This window comes from Calidris pugnax, unplaced genomic scaffold (assembly GCF_001431845.1).
Source record: "Calidris pugnax isolate Ruff unplaced genomic scaffold, ASM143184v1 scaffold44, whole genome shotgun sequence".
NCBI lineage: Eukaryota > Metazoa > Chordata > Aves > Charadriiformes > Scolopacidae > Calidris > Calidris pugnax.
In genome coordinates, this window is record NW_015094506.1 from 23,759,703 (window position 1) to 23,786,134 (window position 26,432).

The 26,432-nt window shown below is 36.8% G+C and overlaps 1 protein-coding gene across 10 annotated transcripts in view; it reads right to left on the bottom strand.

The window, feature by feature from the left end:
• MON2 (MON2 homolog, regulator of endosome-to-Golgi trafficking) overlaps positions 1-26,432 on the bottom strand; it is an 84,032-nt gene that overhangs the window by 48,947 nt on the left and 8,653 nt on the right. For all 10 annotated transcript variants that reach the window (XR_001414288.1, XM_014963724.1, XM_014963725.1 and 7 more), the window contains exons 2-12: positions 19,500-19,563; positions 14,949-15,076; positions 13,969-14,100; positions 10,979-11,108; positions 10,327-10,424; positions 9,545-9,670; positions 8,609-8,803; positions 7,757-7,881; positions 7,229-7,368; positions 4,305-4,458; positions 657-889 (exon numbers count right to left, since the gene is read on the bottom strand). Coding sequence is in view for 9 of the 10 variants with exons in the window: in XM_014963724.1 (XP_014819210.1) it covers positions 657-889; positions 4,305-4,458; positions 7,229-7,368; positions 7,757-7,881; positions 8,609-8,803; positions 9,545-9,670; positions 10,327-10,424; positions 10,979-11,108; positions 13,969-14,100; positions 14,949-15,076; positions 19,500-19,563 (1,525 nt within the window). In the remaining variant the exon portion in view is untranslated. The remainder of the gene's footprint in view (positions 1-656; positions 890-4,304; positions 4,459-7,228; positions 7,369-7,756; positions 7,882-8,608; positions 8,804-9,544; positions 9,671-10,326; positions 10,425-10,978; positions 11,109-13,968; positions 14,101-14,948; positions 15,077-19,499; positions 19,564-26,432) is intronic.

Consider the following 26,432-nt stretch of genomic DNA (forward strand, 5'->3'; position numbering starts at 1 on the left):
TCCCGGGGGCGGGCAGGGCCGGGGACCAGCCCCTTCCCTCTCCCTCCGGCGGGGCTGGAGCCCCGGCACAAACCCCACACCAGCCAGAAATCACTCTTCAAACACAAACCTTCCTGTACCTGCACGCACAGGCTCCTCCTGCATCGCACAAATACAAGCCCCGGTTCATACCAGTTTTTAAAGAAGTTGAGCCCTAGATAGTTCAACCTTACTTAAAATCTCTCCATTAAAACAGTCACCTTTTTAATTTGTTACTAGAAATAAGATCACATTAAAAGAAAAATGTAACTGTCACATTTCTCTCAGTCAGGTTGTGTTTTGTGACCTTGGATCTCAGTGTTAAGCAGAATTAAGGAGATAGGAAGGACAAACAGTAGTTGCGGAGAATAGAATGCCTATATTTCTCCCTCACATCCCACGTACGTACACGTAAAACACTATTAATAGACCATCAGGAGTCTATGGCTAAAGTGCTACAGGACAGAAGCAGTACATCAAGTCAAGTACAAAAAAAAAATAAAAATCTCAAATCCACTTCATTGAAAGCTTTTTAGAATGATTTAGAAACAATAAACTCAAGCAACAAAGCATGAACTATTTTAATCTTCCTTTATGTAAAACTGCTGGTTTTATATAGCATTTGCATTTTCAAATACCTAGTTCTTTCTCTGATTGGTCAGATGCAGACTGCAAGTCTTGCTGCTCTGAAGACGGCGCTGGTAACGAAGTCGTCTCTGTTGCGGTTTGACCGATTGTTTCTGCCTCCCCCAGCTCTCCTTCAATCATGGTAGTGATACCACGGACAAGATCCAGTAAACAGTGAAATGCCACTGACATGGCATAGCCTTCAGGAATTGTAGGTGGCTCCACTTTGTCCAGCATTTCCAAACTAAAAAATTGAAAGCATAACAAGTTAAGTGTGTAACAGTACCACCATGATTAAAAACAATAATAAAAAACAGGATTCCAAATGAACGTTAAGTACAAACGGGCCCCAAATACCAACCTTCAAGAATTATAGCAACTCAAGAAAAAAAAATATTCTTGATTAACTCATTAGCTAAAAGAGTAAACAAGCCACTAAATATAACAGTAAATGAAAGGGTACAAACTCCAAGTACAGTATCTAGATCTGCAAATAAATATTTTAAATAATTAACAGATACAAGCAAGCATCACTGAATGAATTGCTCTACTCGTATTTTATTTTACTTAAAGCCACTGCAACAGAACCTATTCAGAAAAACAGAAGAACAAAGGAATAACAGAGGAAACGGGCCAGAAAGTCATGACAGTGTGAATACAGTTCTAACAAATTGAGAACAAGTCAGATGTTCCATTATCATTTGAGTCCATATGACCGGAAAAGTCAACAACATATGACCAAATATTCATCACCAACATGCAGATGTAAACAATGGAAGTTATTTGGACAAAAAATGAAATGTCTACATGATTCACTGCTGAAAACCATGCAATTAAAACATCACTATGCTGGAACTGCATCTTCGCTGCCACTTTTCTTCATATTTTACCTTAAAAGCACATGAAGAACCGCTGAGTTACAAACTCAATAGGAAACAGATTGTAGCTGCCACAGCAGCGGTGTTTATACAAGGAGAGATGGTCTGTTAAAAAAACTACCTGCTAATCCAACAACCACTATTTCATCATTTGCTCTACAAACTGCTCTTAAAAAGGCTAGGCATTCCAGCTACAACATACCAAAGAAATTTTAATATTGTAGTGTCACCACTCTTTTCTGCACAAAGGATTTCCCTTCTCTCGAGTGTGTAACACTTCAGCTATTACCTCTAATGTCCTGAAGATAGCTACCTTAGATATCTGGGGGCACAGGCAGCATAGGTCAATCAAACAGTTAACATTTCACCTTCCATCTACAAATAAGTCTGTACATATATATGGCTCTAATTAAAATTATTAACGGGATTTATAGTTACAACGCGGTGGTGTTCCCCACGGCTTATTACTGGGGCCTGTTCTCTTTATTATCTTTATCAACGACTTTGACGAGGGGATAGAGTAACCTCAGCAAGTTTGCAGATGACACCAAATTGGCTGGGATTGTTGATCTCCTTGAGGGAGGGAAGGCTAGGCTCTACAAAGGGAAGTGGGGGTTGGTCTCTTCTCCCAAGTAACAAGCGATAGGACAAGAAGAAACAGCCTGAAGTTGTGCCAGGGGAGGCTTAGTTTGGATACTAGGAAATTTTTTGACTGAATGGGTTATCAAGCATTGGAACAGGCTGCCCTGGGAAGCGGTTGAGTCACCATCCCTGGAGGTATTTTAAAAGATGTGTAGACGTACCACTTAGGAACATGGTGGACTTGGCAGTGCTAGGTTAACAGTTGGACTTGATGATCTTAAAGGTCTTTCCCAACCTAAACAATTCTATGATTCTACGAATGTACCTGTGAGGTAGAGTTCATTGGTTTCAGTTGGGACAGATTAACTTGGGTTACTAGCAGCTGGTATGGTGCTATGTTTTAGATATGGGATGGCAATAGTGCAATAGCGCACTGGTGGTTTTGGCTGTTGCTCAGCAGTCAAGGCCTTTTCTGCTCCTCATACCGTCCCACCAGTAAGCAGTCTGGAGGCAGGGAAGGGCACAAGAAGTTGGCAGGAGACACAGCTGACCCCAACTGACCAAAGGGCTATTTCACACCATCTGACATCATGCTCCATATATAAAGCTGGGGAAGAAGAAGGAGCCTGGGAGGAAGACAGACATTTAGAGTTATGGCATTTGTCTTTCCAAGTAACCATTAGGCATGATGGAGCCCTGCTTTCCTGGAGATGGCTGAACACCTGCCTGTCAGTGGGAAGGAGTGAGTGAATTCCTTGTTTTGCTTTGGTTGCATGTACCCCTTTTGCTCTACCTATTAAACTGACTTTATCTCAACCCACGAGTTTTTTTTCCACTTTTACTCTTCTGATTCTCTCCCCAGTCCAAACAGCGAACAGCTGTGTGGTCCTAGCCGCCAGCTGGGGTTAAACCTCAACACAGCAGTAGGAGAGAACCAAGGCTAGGACATAACCCATATCTACAGTTACAGTTAGTCATCTCCTTACATGCAGGGACTACAGATAGAAGTACAAGATAGGAGAAAAACTGCTGACATGCTAGTAACAGTTGTGTAACCTTATACAAAAATAAAAAAGAATGCAAAAATTACTTGGAGGGAATCGTGGAATTACTGCAGGATGGAGTCACAGGGATCCAAAGGTAAAACACAAGCAAGTTCAGAGCGGCACAGAGAGACTGTGATAGTGGCTGCAATGTTCTTGAACCAGTTAAGAATCAAAAGTAAGAAAAAAGAAAAGGAAGAAAAGCAGGAGTCTGTAGTACGTGGCCAAAGCATGAAGTAGCTTTCATATGCTTTTGTTAAAAATTTGCATTTCTGGAGAACAGTAAGGTAACCTAAAATAACATTCATGGCCACTGCTGGAGCAAAAAGTCAACACATACATGTTAAACTATTGAAATCTGAGGATGAATTTTTCCTGTGTCTCAAAGGCAGATAAAGGAGTTTCTACTTTTAAAAGTATTGAGATACAGGTTTATTTGTTGACTTCATTGAGTATTGCTGAGTATGCCGAAGTTTCATGGGCTGTACAAATAACTTCCAAATTGGAAGAGACTGACCCTCAGTGGCCAAGACTGACATGAAAAAACTTCCACTATTTTGAAAGTATCATAGTCTTCACAGCTTGAAACTGAGAACATGATCTCCATTATACAGAGTCATGACAAAAATAATTGGTCATTCTCAGAAGGACTCACAGTCTAACCTTTGTATATAGGTCGATATATTGTTTCGAATGACAACGTGGCAAATATCTACTATATCCTGTTCAATAAAAAATATAAATACAATAAAGCTAGTGTAAGAAAGCTATTTTTCACTCCCACTGCTGTCCCAATTGCTTAATACCGCTAATGTTTCCCATTACACAACCTAATAAAATATATTCTAAAATTGTTATATACTGTAGTGAGGCTTAAAAGTGAGGCGTTAATACAGCAACAGTATGGTAGAAAAAAAAATAAAAATCCAACAGATGCTAAAACCATAGGAGACATTTGGATCAGAATTCAAAGCATTCGGACAAAATAGCAAAAAATCAGAACAGCTCGTGGCACTGACAAAAAGAAAATGCATAGTACACCTCAATGCCAGTGAAATGAAGACCTCAATATTCGCTAATAGAGAAGTCGTTATACCGTCAAGTTGGAAATAAAAATATTTGTTATATACATTTTCAGAAAGACAGAGGTACTTACTAGGTAGCTTTAGCACTGCCTTGTACTGTTACATTCAGGATAGGTATCCAAGTGCCTCTGTACTCAAAGGCAGGTAATACGGTGGCACCTCCTCCCATTCCAAGCACTCCCGGGTTAGTTTGTGCTGAGCCAGTATTCCCTGATGCATTGCTTCCTGTGCAGAAAAACAAAGTGATAAAATTAACCAATCTAATTTTAGCGATTGGCAAACATCCTCCTTCTATGTTTAATTTTTAATTTGAGATTCAAGGATTAATCTGAGATACCCTGCTTGATACTAAAAAAACAACAACACAAAAAACTATTTTTGAGCTCCCTCTGCTGTCTAAAACACGATCCTATGTGCAAAGTAATTAGTTTAAAAGGCACAGTTGATTGATGCCAACTACCTCATTTGCAGTCAGAATAAAATGCTTCTGTGAAAGGTATAGCAGTATTCATAACGGTCTCAAGAAAACAACACATATTTTAGTGAAAACTCAGACAGATATTTAAAAGTTAAGGATTATTTAAATAGTTGCATCTAGAACTCAGTAATAGGAAAGAGAGGTTAATCATTCCAAGAACAAAGATTACAGAATTGTCAGAGTTAGAAGGGACCTCTAGAAATCATCTAGTCCAACTCCCCTGCTAAAGCAGGATTGCCCAGAGCACTTCACTCAGGACTGCATCCAGGTGGGTCTTGAAAATCTCCAGAGAAGGGGACTCCACACCTGCCGTGTGCAGCCTGTTCCAGTGCTCTGTCACCCTCACTGTGAAGAAGTCTTTCCTCATATTTGAATGGAACTTCCTATGTTCCAGCTTGTGCCCGTTGCCCCTCGTCCCATCACTGGAAACCACTGAAAAAAGTCCAGCTCCATCATCCTTCAAGCCATCCTTTAGATCATCACAAACTTTCAAGATTTCAGAAACAGAAAAGCCACAAGAAGAAACTCAAAGAGAAATGCAATGTTTAACTGTTCCATGCCAAGATAGAAGAAAACAAACCACATTGGGAAAGAGCTGACAATGTGCCAACCAAAAGCTACAAGGCAACAAATTTTGGTTCCAATTTAAGAAGCCAAAAAAAGCAGATAAAAGAACAAGGAATTCTGTACATAGACACTTCCTACATATAAGAGAAGGTCTATACTTACTAGGAGTAGGTACCACAAATTCAGACTTTGTCTGTACAGACAACGGGGAGAGAAAGGCCGAGTCCTCAGGATGGTGCCTCAGAGCACCTAATACACCAGTGTAACAACTGCCATTTTGGAGTGCTCGCTTTTAACACATAGAGACACTAAACTACTAGTTTAGGCAATATGAATACACACAGAAGCCTACGTAGGCACTTTAACACCATAAAGCTTAAGATTGAAAAAACAAAATCATACTGCTGAACAGAAATGGTTAATCAAACACTGCCGCTAACACAAATACAGTTATACTGGTGTCATTTTCTGCAATCCCACTGATCCACATATACAATTATTTTTTTATCAACGTTAACCCCTTAAAGCAGTAAAAAGACTTACATTACACCAGTATAAAAGCAGCAGAGAATTTAGGTAGATGCAGCTTTCAACTTCTATGAATGCCTTGTTGCAAAACTGAGACTCAAAATCCACCTACATTCGTGTAAAGAGAGCCTGCTATGACAGGACCACCAATAACATAGAAGACTCAGTTCAAAAATTAGGCTGCATTGATCTGCTCTTTGTGTTAGACATGGCCATAGGAGGAAAAGAGGCAGAAAGAGAAATGAATGCAAAAGAAATGTGGGAAAAACTCTGGCAGAAAGAAGTGAAAAGGTAAAGGAGAAAATGAACTCGAACAGTAAGCCAGAGAAAGCAACCGCACTAAGGGTACAGCCCTACTGCAGTGCTGTTTCACTTGAAGGCAAAATTCAAGTTTTCAGGAGAACGAGTATTTTAGAATGGCTTCTCATATGTGCAGGCTACACCATGAAAAGTGCTCTTCTGATTTACCTGAAGCATATTAAACTAATTCAGAAATAATACTAATAGAAGTGTTCTATCGGCTCCCGTACAGACAGCTATTGAACAGCTACTTCATGCAATCAATGCTAACACCAACTTGGAATTCAGAATTCACAAGTGAACCGTAGAAGGCATGAGTCTAAAACCAGACTTTTTAATGTTCATTAATTTAATAGTAGATATGATTGATAATAATTATACTTTGATTATTTGTTTATCTCTTTCAATGTCAAAAGACACCCTTATCTTTATGTTGTTTGTTGCTGAGGCCTCTGCTTTGACAATCATGGAAAGAAGTAGAGTGCCTTAACTCAGGCATAAACACCTAAAAAGGCATTAACAGGAGGACCATTTCTTCCTATAGAAATAAAAATATACCTAGTGAAATGCCAAAACCCTGGCTGCAACAAAGACAATCAAGTTTAGTTTCAGTGACTGTTTTCAGCTTACAGAAAAAGCAAAGATCATCTGTAAAGCACAGATCTACCTTTCTACCTCTTTGCTTCCTCAGTCCAGTTTTGTCCCTGAACATCCAGAAGAATTAGCTGTTGCCTTCCAGGAGGAAGCAAACACACACTGTCTTAACAGCTTCAGTTGCACACTGCCATAAATGACATCCCCGCACAAGGAGACAGATATCAGACAAATCTGTTATAGCCAGAAAATAGAAGTAGTTCCCTCAGAAGAGTTGTGAGCCAAGAAGCTTGGTTGCTGTAGCAGCAGACACAAATGCAGCAGCACCGCTCTGCTGACTGGAGGCTACATCTTCCCCAGAGTACAGGTAAATAAAATCACCTGGTTTGTCTCAAACTAGCTCTTCAGCTCAATGAATGTGGAAGTACAGATCAGTACCAAGCCAAATGTATATACTGAATCAAATCAGAACTTATTATTACAAGAAAATGCTGGAAAATTAAAATGAGAGCAAGGACAAGGCTTTACCAGTTTGGTTAGGTGTCGCTGAGGCATTCCCTGTGCTTGGTACAAGAAATAGCGACTGGATGAAGGACCCCAGTGCGTTCACAATATCACGGAAAACTTTAGTGGAATGTTGTTTCATATCATACGATTGACAAAAAGATCTGGAAAATATTATATAAAATATAATAAATATGTGAAAAATTAGGGAGTAAAAGTATATTTAAGAGCAACATCTCCCCCCTCCCATCCAAACTGTAGACTAAAAGCACATTTTAACTGCAAATATTTAGGTAAATAATAATATTTAGTTTTAGGTAAATGCTCCTTTGGCACTGGTAAGATGGCAAGGATTTGAAATACTCAAATAACTATAATTCAGGCCTTCCTCAATAATAAGCATTTTCTAATGCTTTATAAAAATTGTCTTGAAGAGTTTATTGCATTTAAGTTTCTACATATTTACAATGTTTTAGGAAGCATTTTCCACCAGAGAAAAATAAAAAGATTTCTTAAATATTATATAAAAGTGATATTCAATATATTTAATACCTTAATAGCTGAGGCTGCACACAAAGCCTGTGAATAGATTCTACTGCAACAGCTCTTAGCCACTGTGGTTTGTCTGCATCCAGAAACTTAACCAGCAATGACAGAAAGATTTCACATTCTGTTACCTAAAAGATATAGTTTATAGTCATTAGATTACAAGAAAAAGCCACTACAAAATATTTTCTCCAAGAAACTTCTGTTTCATCTTAAGAGTCCTATCCCAGCAAGTTTTGCACAGGATCTAAAAGCATTTACTCAAAATTATATTAAAAACATACTCTAATAATAGTAATATTTTTGCCCAGCTGGCACCACATATGCAATTGTATTGAAGGAGTTAAATTCCTTACAGACATTGCACTGAAGTTCTTACATGTACTACAGTAAACCAATGAAATGGAAAAAAATCTTTTTAAGCAAACATCTAAAATTTGTGAGGTAAGAACAGCTGAACATATGCTTTTTATGCACATTCTGTCAACAGCTCTGGCAACACAAAACAAAAAGCCTCTTAGCAATTATTAACAAGGCACAGCAATCAACATTACCTAAAGCCAGGCAAACAACATAAGAAGATCAAAAGGTTCCCAAAACCTTAACTGAAAGGCAGTTAAGTACAGAAAAGACAACAGCTAATCTACTCTGAGAATTTATACCAGCCCATGTATAATAAACTCATACATGTAGAATACATGCGTATTTGTGTTTACATCTGAGGAAAAGAATATTTAGACTTCTTCCCCCAGTATATGTCAACAGTTCCCAAGAACTAATTGATACTATCACTGATCACAGTACTGGCATATACATAGAAAAACAGAATTCCATAAGAAAACTTGAACATCTTCTTACCAGCAAACTGTAAAACTGCTTAATCAAAACGGAAACTACTCTCAGCAAACGCATACAGATGGGGAAGTATGGTTTTTCCACTGGTGCTGGGGAAGATGAGGTGCTGGAACCTTGCCTGAATTTGATATTTGGGGAGAAGAGCTTTATAACAAGAGGGCATACCCTTTCTTTAAGAAGAAAACTGAATTCCTGATGCTGAAAAATAAAACAGAACAGATTATAAGCAGATATTCTTTAATTGCTGCCAGTAGCTCTGACAATACATCTTATTTATATTTACTGTTATGATCAAGCACTCTGAAGTCATGTAAATCTTTGTATAAATTGCAGAAAATGAAAAGGAAGAATGGCGGACACCATTGTAAAGCTACCAAAAAAGCATGATGAAATGACATGGTCATGTTAATGCCATGCACCTCTCTTCTATTTTGCAAATTGAAAGACTGCTAATACATCATTTATTATATATTTAATTTTTTATTTAGCTACTGTCTGCTAAAACATATTCCTATAGGATCACGGTGTGTTTGTATGCAGTGGATTCAGCTAATTCATAGTCCTGATTCTTGCTGCTTTGCAAATGAGGTGAGGTTAATGTTTTCATAGAAATAACAACGCCACAAACTAAGTTACAGAGCTGTCATAAATCATGCAAGATAAGAAAATGCATCTTTGGAGGAGACATAAATGAGAAAACAAAAAGAGAAACAGAGTACAACATGCTCTACAAAATGCACAAACAGAAATAAAGTGTATGGGAATAGAAAAAAATGTACAAAAAGCACACAGTACTTTTCTGTCATAAAAACCCAACATGTAAAAGCTACAAATCCTTTTGAAAAGTAATACACTAAATTAAAGAGGAGTTAATGAAGTGTAAGTTTTACTACTCATGTGAACAAAAGTCTTCCTATTTTCCCTCCAAGAACTACTCACTTGTAAAAACACTTGTGGAAAGTCATTCAGGACTGACTCAAGAAGTTCAAGGCCAAATGTCCGGGTCATTTCTGTCATACCCACGAGCCAGTAGGGAGCATCAGCATTAACTAACTGACAAAGATCCTTAAAAAGAAACACAGTAACATTTACATTCTCTGCACAGTCCTCTGTCAGCATAACTTTTCTGAGACTACAACAAAATCTACAGTCTCTCCCTCTTTTGTAATGAGTTAATTTTCCAATTTCAACATAATTTTTCCTCAAATACTTCTTTTACATAAATTATTAAGCAAAATACTTTTTCAAAGACATTTTAAAATTTCCTGATATCCTTCTATTAATTGTGTTCAAAAATACTTCCAGACCACTGAATCTGCTACGTCAAGAAGATTTTTAGTGGTGTGATGAATACAACTACTACTTCTTATTATATACTTGACTTTAATACACAATACTAAGCACAAGAAGCAAGACTGAACTACAATAGCAATGTTTGGGTCACAGAAAAAAGAACCTTGAATTTAATGCAGACATGAATGCTTAGCTATTATTTAAGATTTATAGTAAAACCTTTTCCTAAGCCATTTTGTCTTCATTTTCCAATCATTCCCCTGGGATACGGTATATATCGCCAATTAAAATAAATGCACATAAGAACGCGTAAGGCTCTGGTTAAGGACACTGCCAATATGCCAACAACAAATGTCTGAAATTTCTTACAGGCATGTTGAAGTACCCCATTATAACAACAAACGTATAAATATATGCTCCCCAACTACCTGAAAAAGCATATATGCATCTTTAGCACATGGCTTCAGTGTACTGACAGATCTTCTGTTACTGTTTCCTTGAACTGCAACTGGCTGGTCAACAATATCTGTGTAAAAACAAAAAATACTTCTGTGAACAAAGGAACCATTGCAAATCAAGTATGCATTAAGTGTTCTTACAAAAAGATTGTAGGAGAATGGCCAGGTAATTCTTCTGCTACATATCATGTCTACAGAAATATAAATTAGATTGAGTACCAAAGATCATCAATACCAAGCACTTCTTTCCAATAAATATTCTCTTCAAGCTACTGCCACGTATTTCACACTCGGAAATCTAAGTTACCTTCACTTAAATGACACCCTCGCCTCAAATTCCTTCACAATACTAACCCAAAGACCAGTTCTCACAGCTTGAAAAAAATCTAGGTTTTATCTATTGCTCTACTGACTTGGACTGACACAATGGCTAAGCATTTAATCTCCTTTGAATACAAGTAAATATATAAAAGACAGTAAAAAATAATAATGTCTGTGATTTAATTTTTTTAAAATAATGTTTATAGACTTTTTACTACTGCTTTATCTGAAAAGGATAAACATTTGAAGTGTGTCCAAAAAACAGGTTAATAGAAGCAAGCAGAGTAAGAAGTATGCCCACCTTTGTATCGTTCATCTTCAGCAACCACTCTCTCGAAGACAACAGTAACTACCTGCCGCACCGTAGCTGCCGCAGTGTTATTTGTGATATTATCTTTTGTGAAGTGCAATCGAAAACAAAGTACAATTGCCTGAAAGGAAAAAATAAAACATAAAAATCATCTTACAATAATACGTTTTCATCTTTCAGGTAAGAGTCAAGACAGCTAACTTAGAATGCTTTGCACTACAGTTTGTCAAAAGGTTGCCTGAAAAAAAATTGGTTTAATCATTTTAAATCTGAAGAACCAGAATAAGTTTTATGGATTACCCTAGCCAAAAACTTCTTTAGTACTCGTCCCCAAAGGTAATCTCAGGCTGTATTAACTGAAGATATTATAATGTGCCAATAAAAATACAATCATCATACAGAGAATACACAGTAATCAACCACATAAAACAACTTGTATGAATATTAATATCAAAGGACATTAAGATTATACAGTTAATCACAGAAAGGTCAGTCAACTCCAAAGCTAAAATGCCACTCCTCTCCCACATTAAATCATAATACTTTCACAACCATCTTGCCTCAGCTGCTATTATTCCTCTCTAAGGTACTTATTTTAATATGTCATTGTGCTGGCAGTGACCTGAATACTGTTTCCCATTGGATTTTATACTACCTCTAACGCATAGTTTAATACTTACTTACTTTATAATGAATTTTGAAAATTAACATCTGTATGTGTAGTGAAACCTGTATTACTTGTTCTTTTGTCCTTATTCTGTGTACTTGCACCTGCATGAACCTCAACCACACCCGGCCATAGCGCTATATGCTCTAAGCCATACAAGATGCATAATCTTCTTTTGCTTCTTTTTCTTTTAAATGATTTGTGGACTCTGCTCAGGTGGTATCTCCATGTTAGTGTGAAATTTTACAATGCAGTCACACACCTCCGGACTTTCAGAATATACTGCATGATCTGTAGGTTAATAAGTAACAGCAGTGCCCATATTAAGGGGATTTTCAATATGGTTTAACAGTAATTTTCTTAATTTACATCAATCAAGCTGAAACATGAATATGCAACATATGTCTGGCTCAAAATGATTTTTTTCTAAGAACTGCTCAATGTGGGGAAAAAACTTTCAGACATTTCTGGAAAGAATCTTGGGGGTAGAAAAACCCAAACAAACCATTGCAGCATTTTACCCATGGCAAACAATGATTATATTTGGTTAACTGAGAAACTCTATTAATTTCAGCCCTTGGACAACACCAAGAAATTTTACAGGATATTGCTCTGTCAGGAATGTTTTTCTTACTCCTGTCAGAACTTGCCCAAATTTGACTACATATTTCTAAATGTACGAGATCTTAACGTGCACTATGGAAAGTGTTAGAAGTACAGCAATTAGATTCTCCCGTAACTGTATTATGTGAGCATGCTTCTCAATCAGGACACAAGACAAGAGAAAGATGTGCTGGGAAAGACCTTCCCTACTTATTTGACGCTACTGTTCCCACATGCTCTTTGGTTGGTATCCAAAAGGAGAAAGTTTCTAAACATTAGAGAGATGAACAAATAAAGGATGATGGAAAATGTGTTTGGAAAAGGGAGAGAGGGTACACAGAGGCAGGGGAAGAAGAATAAACGAGGGAAGTGATGAGAAGCATGTATTTGATATGCAGAAGGGAAAGGTACAGTGGACCTAGACAGCAACTGTCTCCTTCTAGAGCTTAGATTCATATTTGATAAAACAACAACATTGCACGTTGTTAAAGAACATCTGCTACCCAGTTAATGACTGGCAATCCCACTTTCTAAACTATTTCCATTTTCTTCAAAAATCATGGTTCTGCCCAAGAACATAGCACCTCATTTGAAAAACGAGCATTATTTGGAACAAAAGAAACATGGTAGTGCTGAAGAGCCTTTGACATAATTTGACTACTCAAGTGAAAAAAGAACCTACTGACAAACCATTCATCCTTAGGTTGCTATTCAGCCATCTCTAGGTTTTATTAATTTTCCATTATGTTCCTACTTTCGGCAGACCTTTGTAACTTAGCTTTGTTTTCATGTTTTTCCTTCCCTTGGTTAAGTAGATTAATAATGGTTTTAATATTCTCACGTTTAACCAGCTAGGAAGTTATTTCATTAAAACCAGAAGCAAAGAAAAACTGAAAGCCTTGCACCAGAACAGAATACCTTCAAAAATATTCTTCAATTCTATTCTCTCTCAAAAAACAAAACAAACAAACAAAAAATCACTCTGATATTAAATCAGTACTCTGAAGGCAGAGCATAACACAGACAGCAATTTAGAATGATTTATTTAAAAACAAAAAAATCTTTTTTATATTCAAGAGAAAAAATTATAAAACATAATCTAGAAGAGAAACTTATTCTAGACAGAACTTCACAGCCCACAGATCGGTAAACAATGTTGCTCCTTCAAAGAGAAGTATCTTGCAATTTAAGATTAAAATGGATCAAATTTTTACTTTTTGTTTCAGTTGAAACATAATATCCAAAATGGTACACATTTAAAATTTTGCAATAAAGTTATTTCAGTTCTGAGTGAAAGAGCAATAACTGGACTGCTTCTGAAAGAGACTGAAGGTCGGGTGTCAGGCAGCTGTTTCTAATACTTGCTTTATTAGTGAGAATTTACATGGCACTATGTGCTCTGATTTCAGTTTGAAAACATACGTACAATGAATTTGGCAGATGAGCAAGATAGGCATTAGCCCAGTGTTTTTATTTAAAGTTTCCATTAAATCAGAAATGTATTATTGTGGAGGAATTAACAAACAGACTGAAAAGGAACCTAAAAGAAATCCTGTTTTCAAAATCTAGATATAAAGACAATAGGGGCACAACAGAATCAAGAAAGCCCCCTCCTCTTCCATTATTTCCCAAATGCTTCCTGTGTAAAATTTCTCCCTATTTTCCCTCTTGGATTATTGAAGTACTATAGTTGGCAATAACGAATTCTTACCTTGGACAGTGCTTCATCATGCACAACTGTATTGGTTGTTAAAAGTACAAGAACTGTCTGGAGCAATTTAAGTTCTTCAAGACTGTTTTCCATAAGTTGCCAAAGCATATTAATAATGTTTCCTGCTGCAGCCTACAAAGAAATAATTTTTTGCCAACAATTAAGATGTTTACATACTGGTATATCATGTGTACACATAGAAAAATAGCCCTCTCATAAACATCTATCGCAACTGAATTCGCCTGTTTGTCTATACCACAGGGCTATATTGGGAACATAAAGCCAATTTCATTGTCACAAACTTCCCAAAATATTTTTAAAGAACTGGCATCAGAAATCTCTTAATGTGCAGTTCAAATTAAAGTGTGTTCTTCATTTTCTACTTGGAAATATAGAAGAGACAGCACAAAGACATTTTACCCTCAAAATTCATTGATATCAGAAAAAGAACAGTGTAATTTAACATTATGCAAGCACAACTGAACACATATTTTAACGGTGTTATTTTTACCAGCTTCTTCACACACTATATATGCAGTACCATAATATATGATGACATTTACAGCTGCAGGAAATGTGCATCCAGTTTATCTTATTTTTAAAAGTAAAATGTTACAAAAATAATAAGTAATGTTATCACACAGAGTAAATTTTGTGGATGCAACTTTAAGAATTTATGGATCATTACATGCTTATTCCTGCAGTTTAAGAATGCAAATTAAATGAGCTAGTTTGAATTTTCATGAATTTCCTTCTAGAAGTTACTAATGTTTCCTCATCTTTTATTTTTTATTTTTTTAAACGATCAAAAAGGTTTTCTTTAAATTATGATTTTTTAAAACCAGATATGAGTAAAATATTTTCCAGACTATGTTAATGATAATATAAATGGCTTCCTAAAAACAAGCATACGCCTTTGCTTTGAGGCCTGTATTTCTCACGCTGAAATAATTATGTATTTATATAAAGATTGGTCTTACCTCTGAAACAACTTCATGGGACATGAGTCTCTGTATGGCTGCTAGACACAGCTGAGTGATCTTTGGTTCCTTTGTTCCACAACCCATTAGAAAAGGCTGAACTACCTCTGAGCTGTTCTCTTTCAACGCTTTCAAAAAGAGAGATGGAAGCAGTCAACGTTCAATACTTTGAAGAATACAGTGCAAAATTTGTTAATCATACTTATTAACAATAAACAATTGCCAGTCTTGGAAATTTGGGATTTACTTTTGCAGCACAGGAAAAAGGCAAGTGAAGACAGACAGTGGGCTGCCACAGCTCACTTCCACAACTACCCTGGCAGAGGCTCAATTCCCAAGCACCTTTAAGCACCCTGACACACTCAAGTGACTTTCTCTTTCCAAATCCAAAATGTCCACTTAGAGTCCATTTGGCTAGTAAAAGGCTGTAAGGTTCTGCCCATCCCAGAGCTTTCTCTGGCCTTGCAGTGGGGACCAGCTTTACACTGGTAGACCTCTCCTGCTCTGCTTCATCTCAGCATCGAATTTCAAAGCAACACAAAGCGTGGCACAAAGATACCTTTCAAAGCGCATGGAAGGAAAGGGAATAGAATCATGGAATCAGAGAATGGTTAGAGTTGGAAGGGACCTTAAAGATCATTGAGTTCCAACTGCCATTGGAACCTGCCATGGGCAGGGACACCTCCTACTAGACCTGTGTACAGTACCCTGGGTACATACACCTGGCTGTGAATTTTTCAACCAGTGTTTTAGTGAGAAAGGACAGCTTCTGAAAATTAAGCTTTGTCAGGAGGAAAAAAACAAGTTTCATTATTATTTTTTTTAAGGACAAAAATCTTCAAAATGAATATAACATTCCACACTGACATTTAAAAAAAGTTTTTCCCCATAAAAGTTATTCTAGAAATCTAAGATAAACTTAATAAAATTTTAAAAAAAAGGAAAATATTTCTGAAAGATGAATGGAAAGCATGACTCAAATCAGTGAGTGCTATTCTGCTTGTATGTATAGCTGTGATTCATAAAAACTTTTAAATTTTTAGCTGCTCATCACCATTTCAGATAATAAAAATTTCCTCACAGTTGAAAGTTCATTGTGCATTCTTACAGTGGTTGTCATCCACTGTTTTTTAGTTTATGTGTAATAAGAGAAACGTGCTCATGAAAAAGTTTCACATACATTTTTAGAGCACAGATCTTACAACAAAAGATACCTTATCACATTAAAATGCAAACATCATCAATTTTATTTTTTCTGTTGAGCAATTTTGAAATTTGGATCTCAAGAGCCATTAAGTATGACTACAACTGATCTGGAAAAAAAAACTTGAAACAAACATCAAGATAAAAGCTACAAAAATATATTTTAGTGATATTTTTAAACTGATACACTAAGTAACATGACTAATAAGTTTCTATGAAAATAATAAGAGTTGTATAAATTATAGATGCCAACTTTCTTTAAGGTAATCAGTCTTACAAGGTGCTATTAACACACAAGCAGTCCATAGTTTTGTCAGCCTCTTCAGAGCCAGTACAGGCTCTATGTCCAGTTGACAGACTGACCTTGCACCAAATGCCTAATCAAAACCAATTGAAATGTGGGCGTAAATATGAATATATACATAGGTTCACTGCCTGGTTAACAATCTGCTTTGATTTCAACACCTTTTCTAACTGAACTACAAAGCAAATAAAGCAGCTTTTAAAATACATAGTAAAACTATATCCAGCAATATCATGCTCTTATGAAGCATCCCATGATTCTTGGATTAAAAACAAAACAGTGGCTACTTCATCAAAACCAGAATTTGTTCCCAATTAAGACATGTAATTCAGGCATCTAATTGTCAGTGTCTACATGTGAGCTAGATGTTTAAGTGGCCTTTATAGCCTATCAACACCTACAACACTTGGTTGATCGAGCCTAGAGAGCTCACTCTAATATGGGCACAAATGCTTATGCACTCACACAAATTTCTGAATTGCCACTAAATTCTAACCAGCAAGAAGAAAGCAAAATTTCATCCTTAACATAAGACTCATTATAAAGTTCTGAATGGCAAAAATGGCATGAGAGTTAATAAATAACATGACAGAGAAAAATGTGAACCTTTTACAATATTCTTTCTAGAAACCATTAAAAAAAATAATCTCACAACACTAACTAGGCAAGGATTTTTACTTTATGAAGCTTAAAAATTAATGTTTCATAGATCTGGTTTGGTACCAATCATTACATCAGCATCAGTCTTAAAATACACACATTTCTTCTTATATCCAAGTCTGCTTCCATTTTGCTATCAGAATTATGTAAGAATATATTAAAAAGGAAATCTATCATAATGAACCACATCAAAAAAGAAGTTTTGAGAAAGTAAAACTTATTCCTTCATTCCATCAGCAAGGCTATTACTCTTATTTTTTGAATCAATGTCTAAAACAAAAATATGAATTGCACATCTCAGAGCTATGTGGAAATAATTTTTCACATTTATCTCGTGATATAAAGCACAACTTGACTTCTCTTTTGGAATTATTCAATTCTCATAAATAAACTATAAAACATAGACAGACTTCCAAGAATGAAGACTCTGAAACTACTCAACTTTTCCAAGAGAAACAAAGAAGTTAGATCAATGACCTTAGAGTTCTGGCAAGTTAAGCACATCTCACCAGACATAATAATGCCTCTGTATTCATTATTTAAGATTACATCTATTTTATTAATAATTGTAATCTTGCACAGTGTAATGCTTCAAGAAAGCATCAGGTCAGCTTACTGGAAACAATCCGATACAGTTGTTCTCATCTACTTAAGTGAAATGACAGATTAGATCAAAATAAGAAGAAAAATAATATCCTGATCAAAATATTTATTTGGATTACTAGAATCTAGTAGATCTAATCATCTATTAGACCATTAGTAGATCATCTAGCAGTCAAAAAGTATTTCATTAGATTTCACAATTACAGTAGTCTTTTGCAGCTTTATTATTACTAAAGCATACATACTACCTTCCTCCAAAAAACTTTGAAATAGCAGGTAGGAGACAACAGAGATCTTGACATTAACTTATCTACATTATTAGGTTACAAGTGATACCTCAGAAAACACAGAAGTCCATTAAGAGATGAGATTGTTTAATGGCATTATGTTTAAACTGTGGAATGTTAAGATAATGTGCAGGCAAAGTATAAGTTCCCCTCTGTTCCGCAGTTTATTACTGGGAAAAAAGTTGTTATCCTATTAGCAAAAATTAACTAATGAAAATAACTTTTAGGACCTACTGGTCTTCCAAACATCGTAACAACAAATCCGTGCGGTTTTTTTGATGAAATAAATACTAACTACATTCTAGCTTAAACCTTCCAAAGGAAAAGTACCTACAAAACTGGACCAACTACCAGAAAGTATTCCCTCAAAAAGATAAAAGTAAAGACTGCAGATCCATGCCCAAAAATCAATGATCTTCCACACCTCTTTGCTTTGAAATTAAGATTAAAAACCAAAGAATTTTGCAGGACTACAAATTAGCTTTCTAAAATATGAGGTTCTTCACACAGTAATATGCCAAAGAACACTGACAGCTTCCCAAACAGCTAACTAAAGATTTCTCTTGTTCATTGGTGTATTTTGATGCATAGCTGACATTACCTGGCATAGTTTTCCCACTTATGTCAGCATACATGACAGCAGTAAAAACAAAGAAAATAAACAAATAAAAAAGAGGCATTAAAGTGAAATACGGTGGGGTGGGACTGCTACTTCAAATAATTCTAGAAAGTGCCTCCTTGCCAATATCTGAATTACATACCTCAAACCAAGAGACAGTTATGCATCTTTTTCATTTGAACCTTTCCAATAATTTAGCATTTTAAGAATTTTGAGTGCAGTTGGAGTAGACACTAAAATTTTAATACAGAGACATTCAAATCCGGCCAAAGGCTTTACCAGCAATTGGCAAGAAGCCATCAATTTACATGCTATTTAATAAAGCTGAAGAAAGTCAGAGATACTGTTTTAAGCACTAACAAAGCTGCAACTCACAAGATATCTCCTGTCCCTCAAGGCAACAGTACATGTTAAATTGAATGACCTTGTCTCAGATTAAGATGGAATTTTGCCTGCCAGGTAGAAGTCTCCAAAGGCTGGACTTTATACTAAACACACAGATGAGGATCCTGCTGCTGAACTCCACACAGAGCACTCAACAGCAGCTGTGGTGAACGCAGACATTGAATAAGATATTGATAACTTGGAGCCTAAGTATTTAATCCTATTTTTCTAAGTGGATGGTTACTTTTGCAGAGCCACGAGTGAAAATTAAGACCTTCCTCAGCATCAGTATGGGACTAACCAGAAACAAACAGAAGTAACATTACAAAATTCTTGTGCTACTGGATTTTTTTGCTAGGTGCTAAAAAGTAAAGCATCACTGATATAGCACACACTAAAAGACATGTAGGATTGTTACACGCATCCAAGACATCTTAATATTTTGATCTGTAACCCACATTTATTTTTCCCATTGCATTGCAAATAATTACCTGCCAAAATATCAGTGTTCCGTGCAGCTATTGTTTTCACTTTTATTATTCCTGATTCAGCAGCCTGTAAGAGAAAGAAAACAAATAGTTTAGATGCTATTTCATACATCGTGTCTGGAAAGAAATAACTATAATAAAAACATATAGTCTCAGAGCAAAACCATTTTTTATTATGTTTTCAGTAAGCAGAGCTAATGCAAAAGTGAAATTTGTAGCTTCTGGAATTCCTTTCCAGAATTTCACAGGAAGGGGTATATTCTGTGGTTCAGAATTTTTAGAAAACACATTTTTTATCGTATTACTTTTCAGTCTATGACTGCTGAGAAAAATCTCCAGTAAATATAAAAACTGGCAAATAGTCTGCACAGCTTCAAACTGTGAAACAACTACCACAACACATAATTTGTCACATGCATCAGGCAGAAATACTGAAGAAACTGATAGCATCAGTAATTATACCAATGCTTAATATTTGACACTTAAGCAATGAAATCCAGTTAATAAACTGGGTGTGGTACCCAAAACTTGAATATTATCACTGTTCTTCCAACTGGGTAGTGGTATTCTCTGTTTGAAAGCTAACTTTTACTAATAATGAGTACCAGAATGAAAGCGATTTTCCCATGGATTTTGTGTCTTGAATTCTCTACACAAATTATCCGAGGGCAGTACCACCAAGAAGCTTTCCTAACAACACTATCCGTTCTTCCTAATGTGCTGTACAATCCACACCAACAGCTCCTCCCCTTTCCCCATAAGTCTGGCCAAGAACCATAAGACCAAGAGCATTCTCTTCTCCCTCATACACCCCCAGAGCGGGACACGGGCTGCAGATGTGCAGGTTGAAGGATGTGGGTGACAAAGCCTGGCCGGCCACCAACCAGGTGCTGCAGAGCTGAGCAGCCCACTGAGGAGGTCATCTACTGCTGTGAGGGAACAGCACTTCTCTCTTCAGTTGTCCCCAAACGCCTCCCGGCAGAAAGCACTACAGTCATGCTCTCTAATGAAATCAAGCCACGCTGAAAACACCACGATGAAGCTTTGCATTTCCAAATTGAGATTTCTGCCAAGTTTTGTGTAAAAAATGCAAAAATACATTGCAAATGGCACCTATTTTTTAATTCCCTTAATATGCTATAAACTTCTGGAAACAATTAAAGAAATCGTGTTCAATACACTCTGCACCAAATTAAATGTAACAGGTTTTCCCAAGCACTAGGACACAAACTGCTGGAAAATACTGTTCTGCCAAATTTGAAAGTACATTTTCCCTTTTATTTCAGCTTTGTCTTTCTGTGTACTTCCCACAGCAAACATTTCCATTTTTCCTCTGATAGTACTATTTAAAGAAGTGTGCCATCACTCTATAAAACAGATTAGAGAAGCAGACAAGCTGTGGCAGCAGAAATATGAAAGTGACAGTACATGAAGCCCTACCAAGCAGCATTATTCCTCCTCCATCAAAACACTACTCCAACAAGATTCCCTAAAAAGTCGGGTTAAGATGACTGTATCAACTGAAAATCAAATATTTTAATTGAGACTTGATAGATATATTTCTCAAAATAGCTATATTTGAAATGTGGAACTGAAATTTTCAACTTCCTTTTTTTTATCCCCATTTCCCAACACAAACACAGAAAGACTGCCTCAGCATCACCAAAGAGATTCGTCAAATTCTGAGGAATTATTTAAGCTTTGCTGAGTGTGGTGTTTCTACTTTAAAAATATAGACAGAATAATATCCACAATGCTTGAACTAGACTAACATACAAGATGCTCAAATGAGCACAAAGCGACATGCAAATAAATCTTCAACATAATTAAAACAAGGAGTGCCAAATGCAGTTCTCATTTATTTTAATTACGTTAACTTAATGTGTTGAAATGTCTAAATTTTAAGTCAATCCCCATTCTTCTTCAGTTATAAACTGTCAGCTAATTAGGGGGGGTCTTGTCACAACAAAATGTTCCTATTAATTAATATGAAGGATTTGACACAGTCCAACTTCAATTATCTTCAAACTAAACCTCATCACATCTACTGGCAATCGATTTCTTTCTTGCCAGGAATTACACACTCTGAATCAAAGAAATATTACGCCCGCTCACACACGTGACATTCGCAAACACTGTGCACTCTGAATGAAGAAGGAAAAAACTATTTCCAACACCAGGTCTCCCAGATGGTTGTTTCCATGCTAGCTTTATATAAAATAGGACACAGCTTTTAAAACCTAAAGTAAAATAAAACAACAGCTACTAAACTTTTTACTGCTGCTCTGAATACAATAGATATATACTTATATATAACTTTTTTCTCCATGAGATATAGGATGTTCTATGATTATCTGCATTATGCTTTGGTTTCTATTTAGAATCCCAATTCAAAATTATTACAATTGAAAACCAATTACAGTGCACACATCCTAGCAAACAAAAACCAAACCAATGCTCCCTATATATGTAAAAAAGACCACACATTAATATTTACAAAAAATTCCTTCAGCTGATCACAAATAACCAGTAGAAAAAAATGATACTATTAATAGTTATCTTTCTCTCCTGTTTATATCAATATAAAAGTGTGTTTGGATTGCATCAATTTAACTTGACAAGCTGAAAGAGATATTAATAGATACTAAGTGTATAAATTTACCTCAATTTGAAATTACTATAGTACTCTCCACAACGCCGCTCCATTAGAAAAGGATCTTATAAAAACACTAATCAAGGATATGGACAGAATCATACTGTGCATTTATGGGTATAAATACAATAATTTCCTTTCACAAAAATATAAGGCATCATGTTTTTAAAGCAACACCACTTTTTAAAGTAACATTATCAGAGTTTCTCTTAGCACCGCAGCTAATAGTAGTCTAATGAACCGGTTCTCTCTTTAATTTTAAAAAGAAGCAAATACACATAATTCCTGTAACATTACAAAGCTCAAAACTGAAACCTTCAGTCAATTAGATTTTCTATTCTGCTACTTTAGTAACTGTGAAATGAACAGAAATTAAACGTCTCAAACACATGCTTGCCATTATTTGGTTTGTTTCATGTTTCTCCTGAAGCAACTACAGCACCCTGTTGGGTGAGGGGAAATATTCACGAAGAACAGAAATTTACTCAGTGATAGCACATATTCAGATCAACCCCTTCTGGATACTTTGATTTTCCTTTAAACAAAGCACCAATAATCTCACAGCAAAATTCAACAGGACCCTCTGGCCTCAAGCATTGGCCCCACCATCTTTCTGCTCCCTTGGAACTTACCAAGTACTTGCTGATCATTTGGAAATCACCCTTCACAGAAATCAAAGTAAGGCTGATGAAGAATTTATATTCAAAAAAAATTAAAAAAATAATCAAAACACACATAGTGCCATTGCAAGTAAACTGAAAAGCAGCCTAAGCATAATGCCTGCCTCCTGACCTCAAAGTTCCTCTCCCAAGGTACAGTCTGACAGGACATTCACTGCTCACCAAGAACTTCACCCTAAAGTTACGTTATAGACAGAAGCTCTCTGCACAAGAGAGACCAGGATGTGGAAATTTGTAGAGACTTTCAACCTCAGCTTTAAGAGTTTCTCAAATCCAAAACTCTTACCCTCCTCATGGATTTCTCAGTCCTCAGTTCAAACAAGGAAGAACTTCAGCCTTCCTGTCATTAGATGCAATATGTAAATCTTCCAACTTTAAGGAAATTTTAACCCTTGTGTAGGGCTAAAATCACCAACCAGGTACCAGAGACAGGAAACTTCAGCTCAGGCGCTTCGCAAACAAAGACTTAACTCACCCTTAAGCAGAATCAACATTTTCCAACAGCCAGGTAACATTCAAGTCCCAGAGTTAAATTTCTCCACGTAAAATATGCACACAGACTATAAGATCTCTAACTCTTAAATAGCATATGGAGGTATCAGGATAATTGGGGTATGCAATCCTACTACTTACTGGCCAGGATGATGTAAAGGCAAGCCACCCGTACCAGCAGCAGAGCAGTAAGCACATCTGAAAGGCACTGGTTCCTCAAATCTATTGTTCAGGGACACTGTGAAAGGTCTCAAACCCAACTGCAGTGGACTAGCATACGTTACCAAAAGATACCACTATAACCAACTCCATAGTGATGATAGTTACCTGGCAGCCCAAGAATGGCCACAAGGAATAATGGCATGGCGTGTCCTTGAACATGTAAACGTGTAATTATTTAGTGGTTTACTTCTCAGAGGCAAAGACATCGTGAAACCCTATTGCAACGCATATGGACGGGCAAGCAAGGTACCAGAGGGGCAGCTGGGATGTGATCCCACAGCACATCAATTGCTCCACAGTAACCGCTATGGATTTGCCCTTACTCTAGGGTAAACGTGAAAGAGCTGATCTTCTTTCATTGAAAAATAATAACATAGTTAACTTTCAATAAGGGAAAGATAACACAAAATTCTAATCTCTTTCTTACCAGTGATCCTTTTCAGAAAGTGAAAAGAACACCCATTATTTTTAAATTTTTTAAAAAGGGGGTTTTAAAAAGGATCTTCAAAGAAACTGGTATCTTACAATTGGAACCAGATGCCAGCACCTTTTTTAACCAAAAATTATATACACACATAAAGATATTTCATGTAACAACTAGGCATGTGCAAATTTCTACTAACGATTGATCTAATGTTAAATATATTTTTCAATGAACTTCTAAATGCAAGAGCATTGTTACCAAAAAGTAATAAAGAATTTTCACCACTAATGTTTTGAATGACCATTTGTGTTTTGATTGTATATTCCGAGAAAATTGCTATCTCCAGAGATACCAAAATTGCTGTAAGGTTTTGCAGCTCTTACCACACAAGCTTTTGATTTCTCTCTTCTAAAAAGAAAAGCATTCAGGAATGTTTTCAGGAATGCTGGTCTGTGTTAGTATTTTACATTATATTGTTTGCCAACCTTTTACTAAGATTGGATGAGAAAAAAATATCATCTATGGTCACTTCCACACCTATTACATGAAATAAAAAGAGCAATTTTTTTCTATTCATCATTATCTGTCTTTCCAACTGGAACACTAACCCTATATCCAATAGTTTAGATAAATGATCCTCCTGTCTGAAGTACAGGCTCACTTCATTGTTATTCAGGCTTGCTTTGCAAAAGCACATTCTGGACCATTACCGTACTGCTACACTATTATTTGGAAAAGGACACACTCAGAAAAAGCTCCACACTAAATCAACCTCATGAAAGCACTTGAGTACTCCACATTTGTGTGAAAAAGCACTGTACTTGCCTTCTGTATTTTTATCTTCTCCTCCCCAGGAGTACAATCCCTACTCAGACCCTTCTCTTTTATATATACTCATTCTATCTGTGATTTAAACTGGTGAAATTCCAGTTCTGATCTGACAGCACTATGCACTCACAGGGATTTATTAAATTGCATGATTTAACAAATTTGGATTAGAGCTTGCTCACATTCTACTGGCTTGGAGCAAAGCGTACCAGTAGAGTCTCTGGGAATGGAGCACCACCCACTGTAAAAGCAGACACAGGCAAGGAGTACACAAACCAAGAACTACAATCAACTGGACACATACAAGCCCATAGACCCAAGGACCAATGTCATTGAAAGGACACCCTCTACCAGTCATGGTGACTGGGGAAGGTTACTGATGACCAGAAAGAGGTAAGGTCCACACACATCTCAAGGGAGGGCAGGGAAGAGCTTTCAGGGCACTACAGGCCAGTCAGCTTCATCCCATTCCCAGGAAAGGTTATGGAACAAGTCCTCCTGGAAGACATTTCTAGGCACATGCACTTCAAGAAGATATTAGGAACAGCCACACAAATTTAGGATGAGCCTCACTAACCTGACTGCTTTCTACAATGAGATGATGGGCTGTGTGGGTAAGAGGAGAGCACTACATACTTTACACCTTGACTATAGCAAAGCCTTTGAAGTTATCTGCAATTGTATCCTTATAGTCTAATTGGTGAGATATGGACAAGTAGACAGCAAAGTGGGTGGAAGATTGGCTCAGAGGATTATTATAAATGGTATTAAGTTCAGCTGGCAACCAGTTACTAGTAGTGCTCCTCAGGGATGGATACTGAGGCTAATACCATTTAACATCTTTATCAGCAGCCTGGATAAAGGCATAGAGTCTGCACACAAACATAAAATTCAGGAAACTGTTCAACATGCGGCGGGGGAGGACAGTGTATTCAGAGCAGCCCAAATAGGCTGAGAAATGGGCTGGTATGAACCTCATGAAGTTCAACAAAGCCCAGTGCTAAGTCCAGACCCATGCACAAGTACAGGCCGGGGGCTGGTGTTGCAGAAGATGACCCAGGATCCTGGTGGACAGCAAAGTGGAATCAAGAGCCAACAGTGAACCATTGTAACAAAGGTGGCCAACCGCGTACTGGGCTGCATTGGCAAGGACAAAGGCAGCAGGTAGAGGGAAGGGAGTCCTTCTCTCTCTTTAGCTCTTGTGGGACTGCTGCTGGAGCAATATGCTTCTTCACTACAAGAAAGCCATTGACATGTTGGGGCAAATCCAGTGGAGATCTACCAAGACGGTTGGGGGATGGAGAACAACAGATAAGGAGATGCTGCAAGAACTGCCCTCGTTCAGCCTGAAGGAAGCAAGACTAAAGGGAGGGCTTGTTAAAGTCCACAGCTTCCTAAAGGCAGGCTGTAGTGAACATGAAGCAGTGTGCAATCGCTGTTCAGATACACACTCCATCCTGGATATATGTACAAGTAGAGAAAGAAAGCAGAGAACACTGAAAGCAGTAACGCTCCTTTCAAATCACTTCATATTCTGCAATTCCTTCACAAGTTTCTCACTGCAATTTTTTCTTCCACAGGGTCTTAGTAATAATGCTAAAATAGTACTGATTTTCCTATAAATCGAAAATTGTATT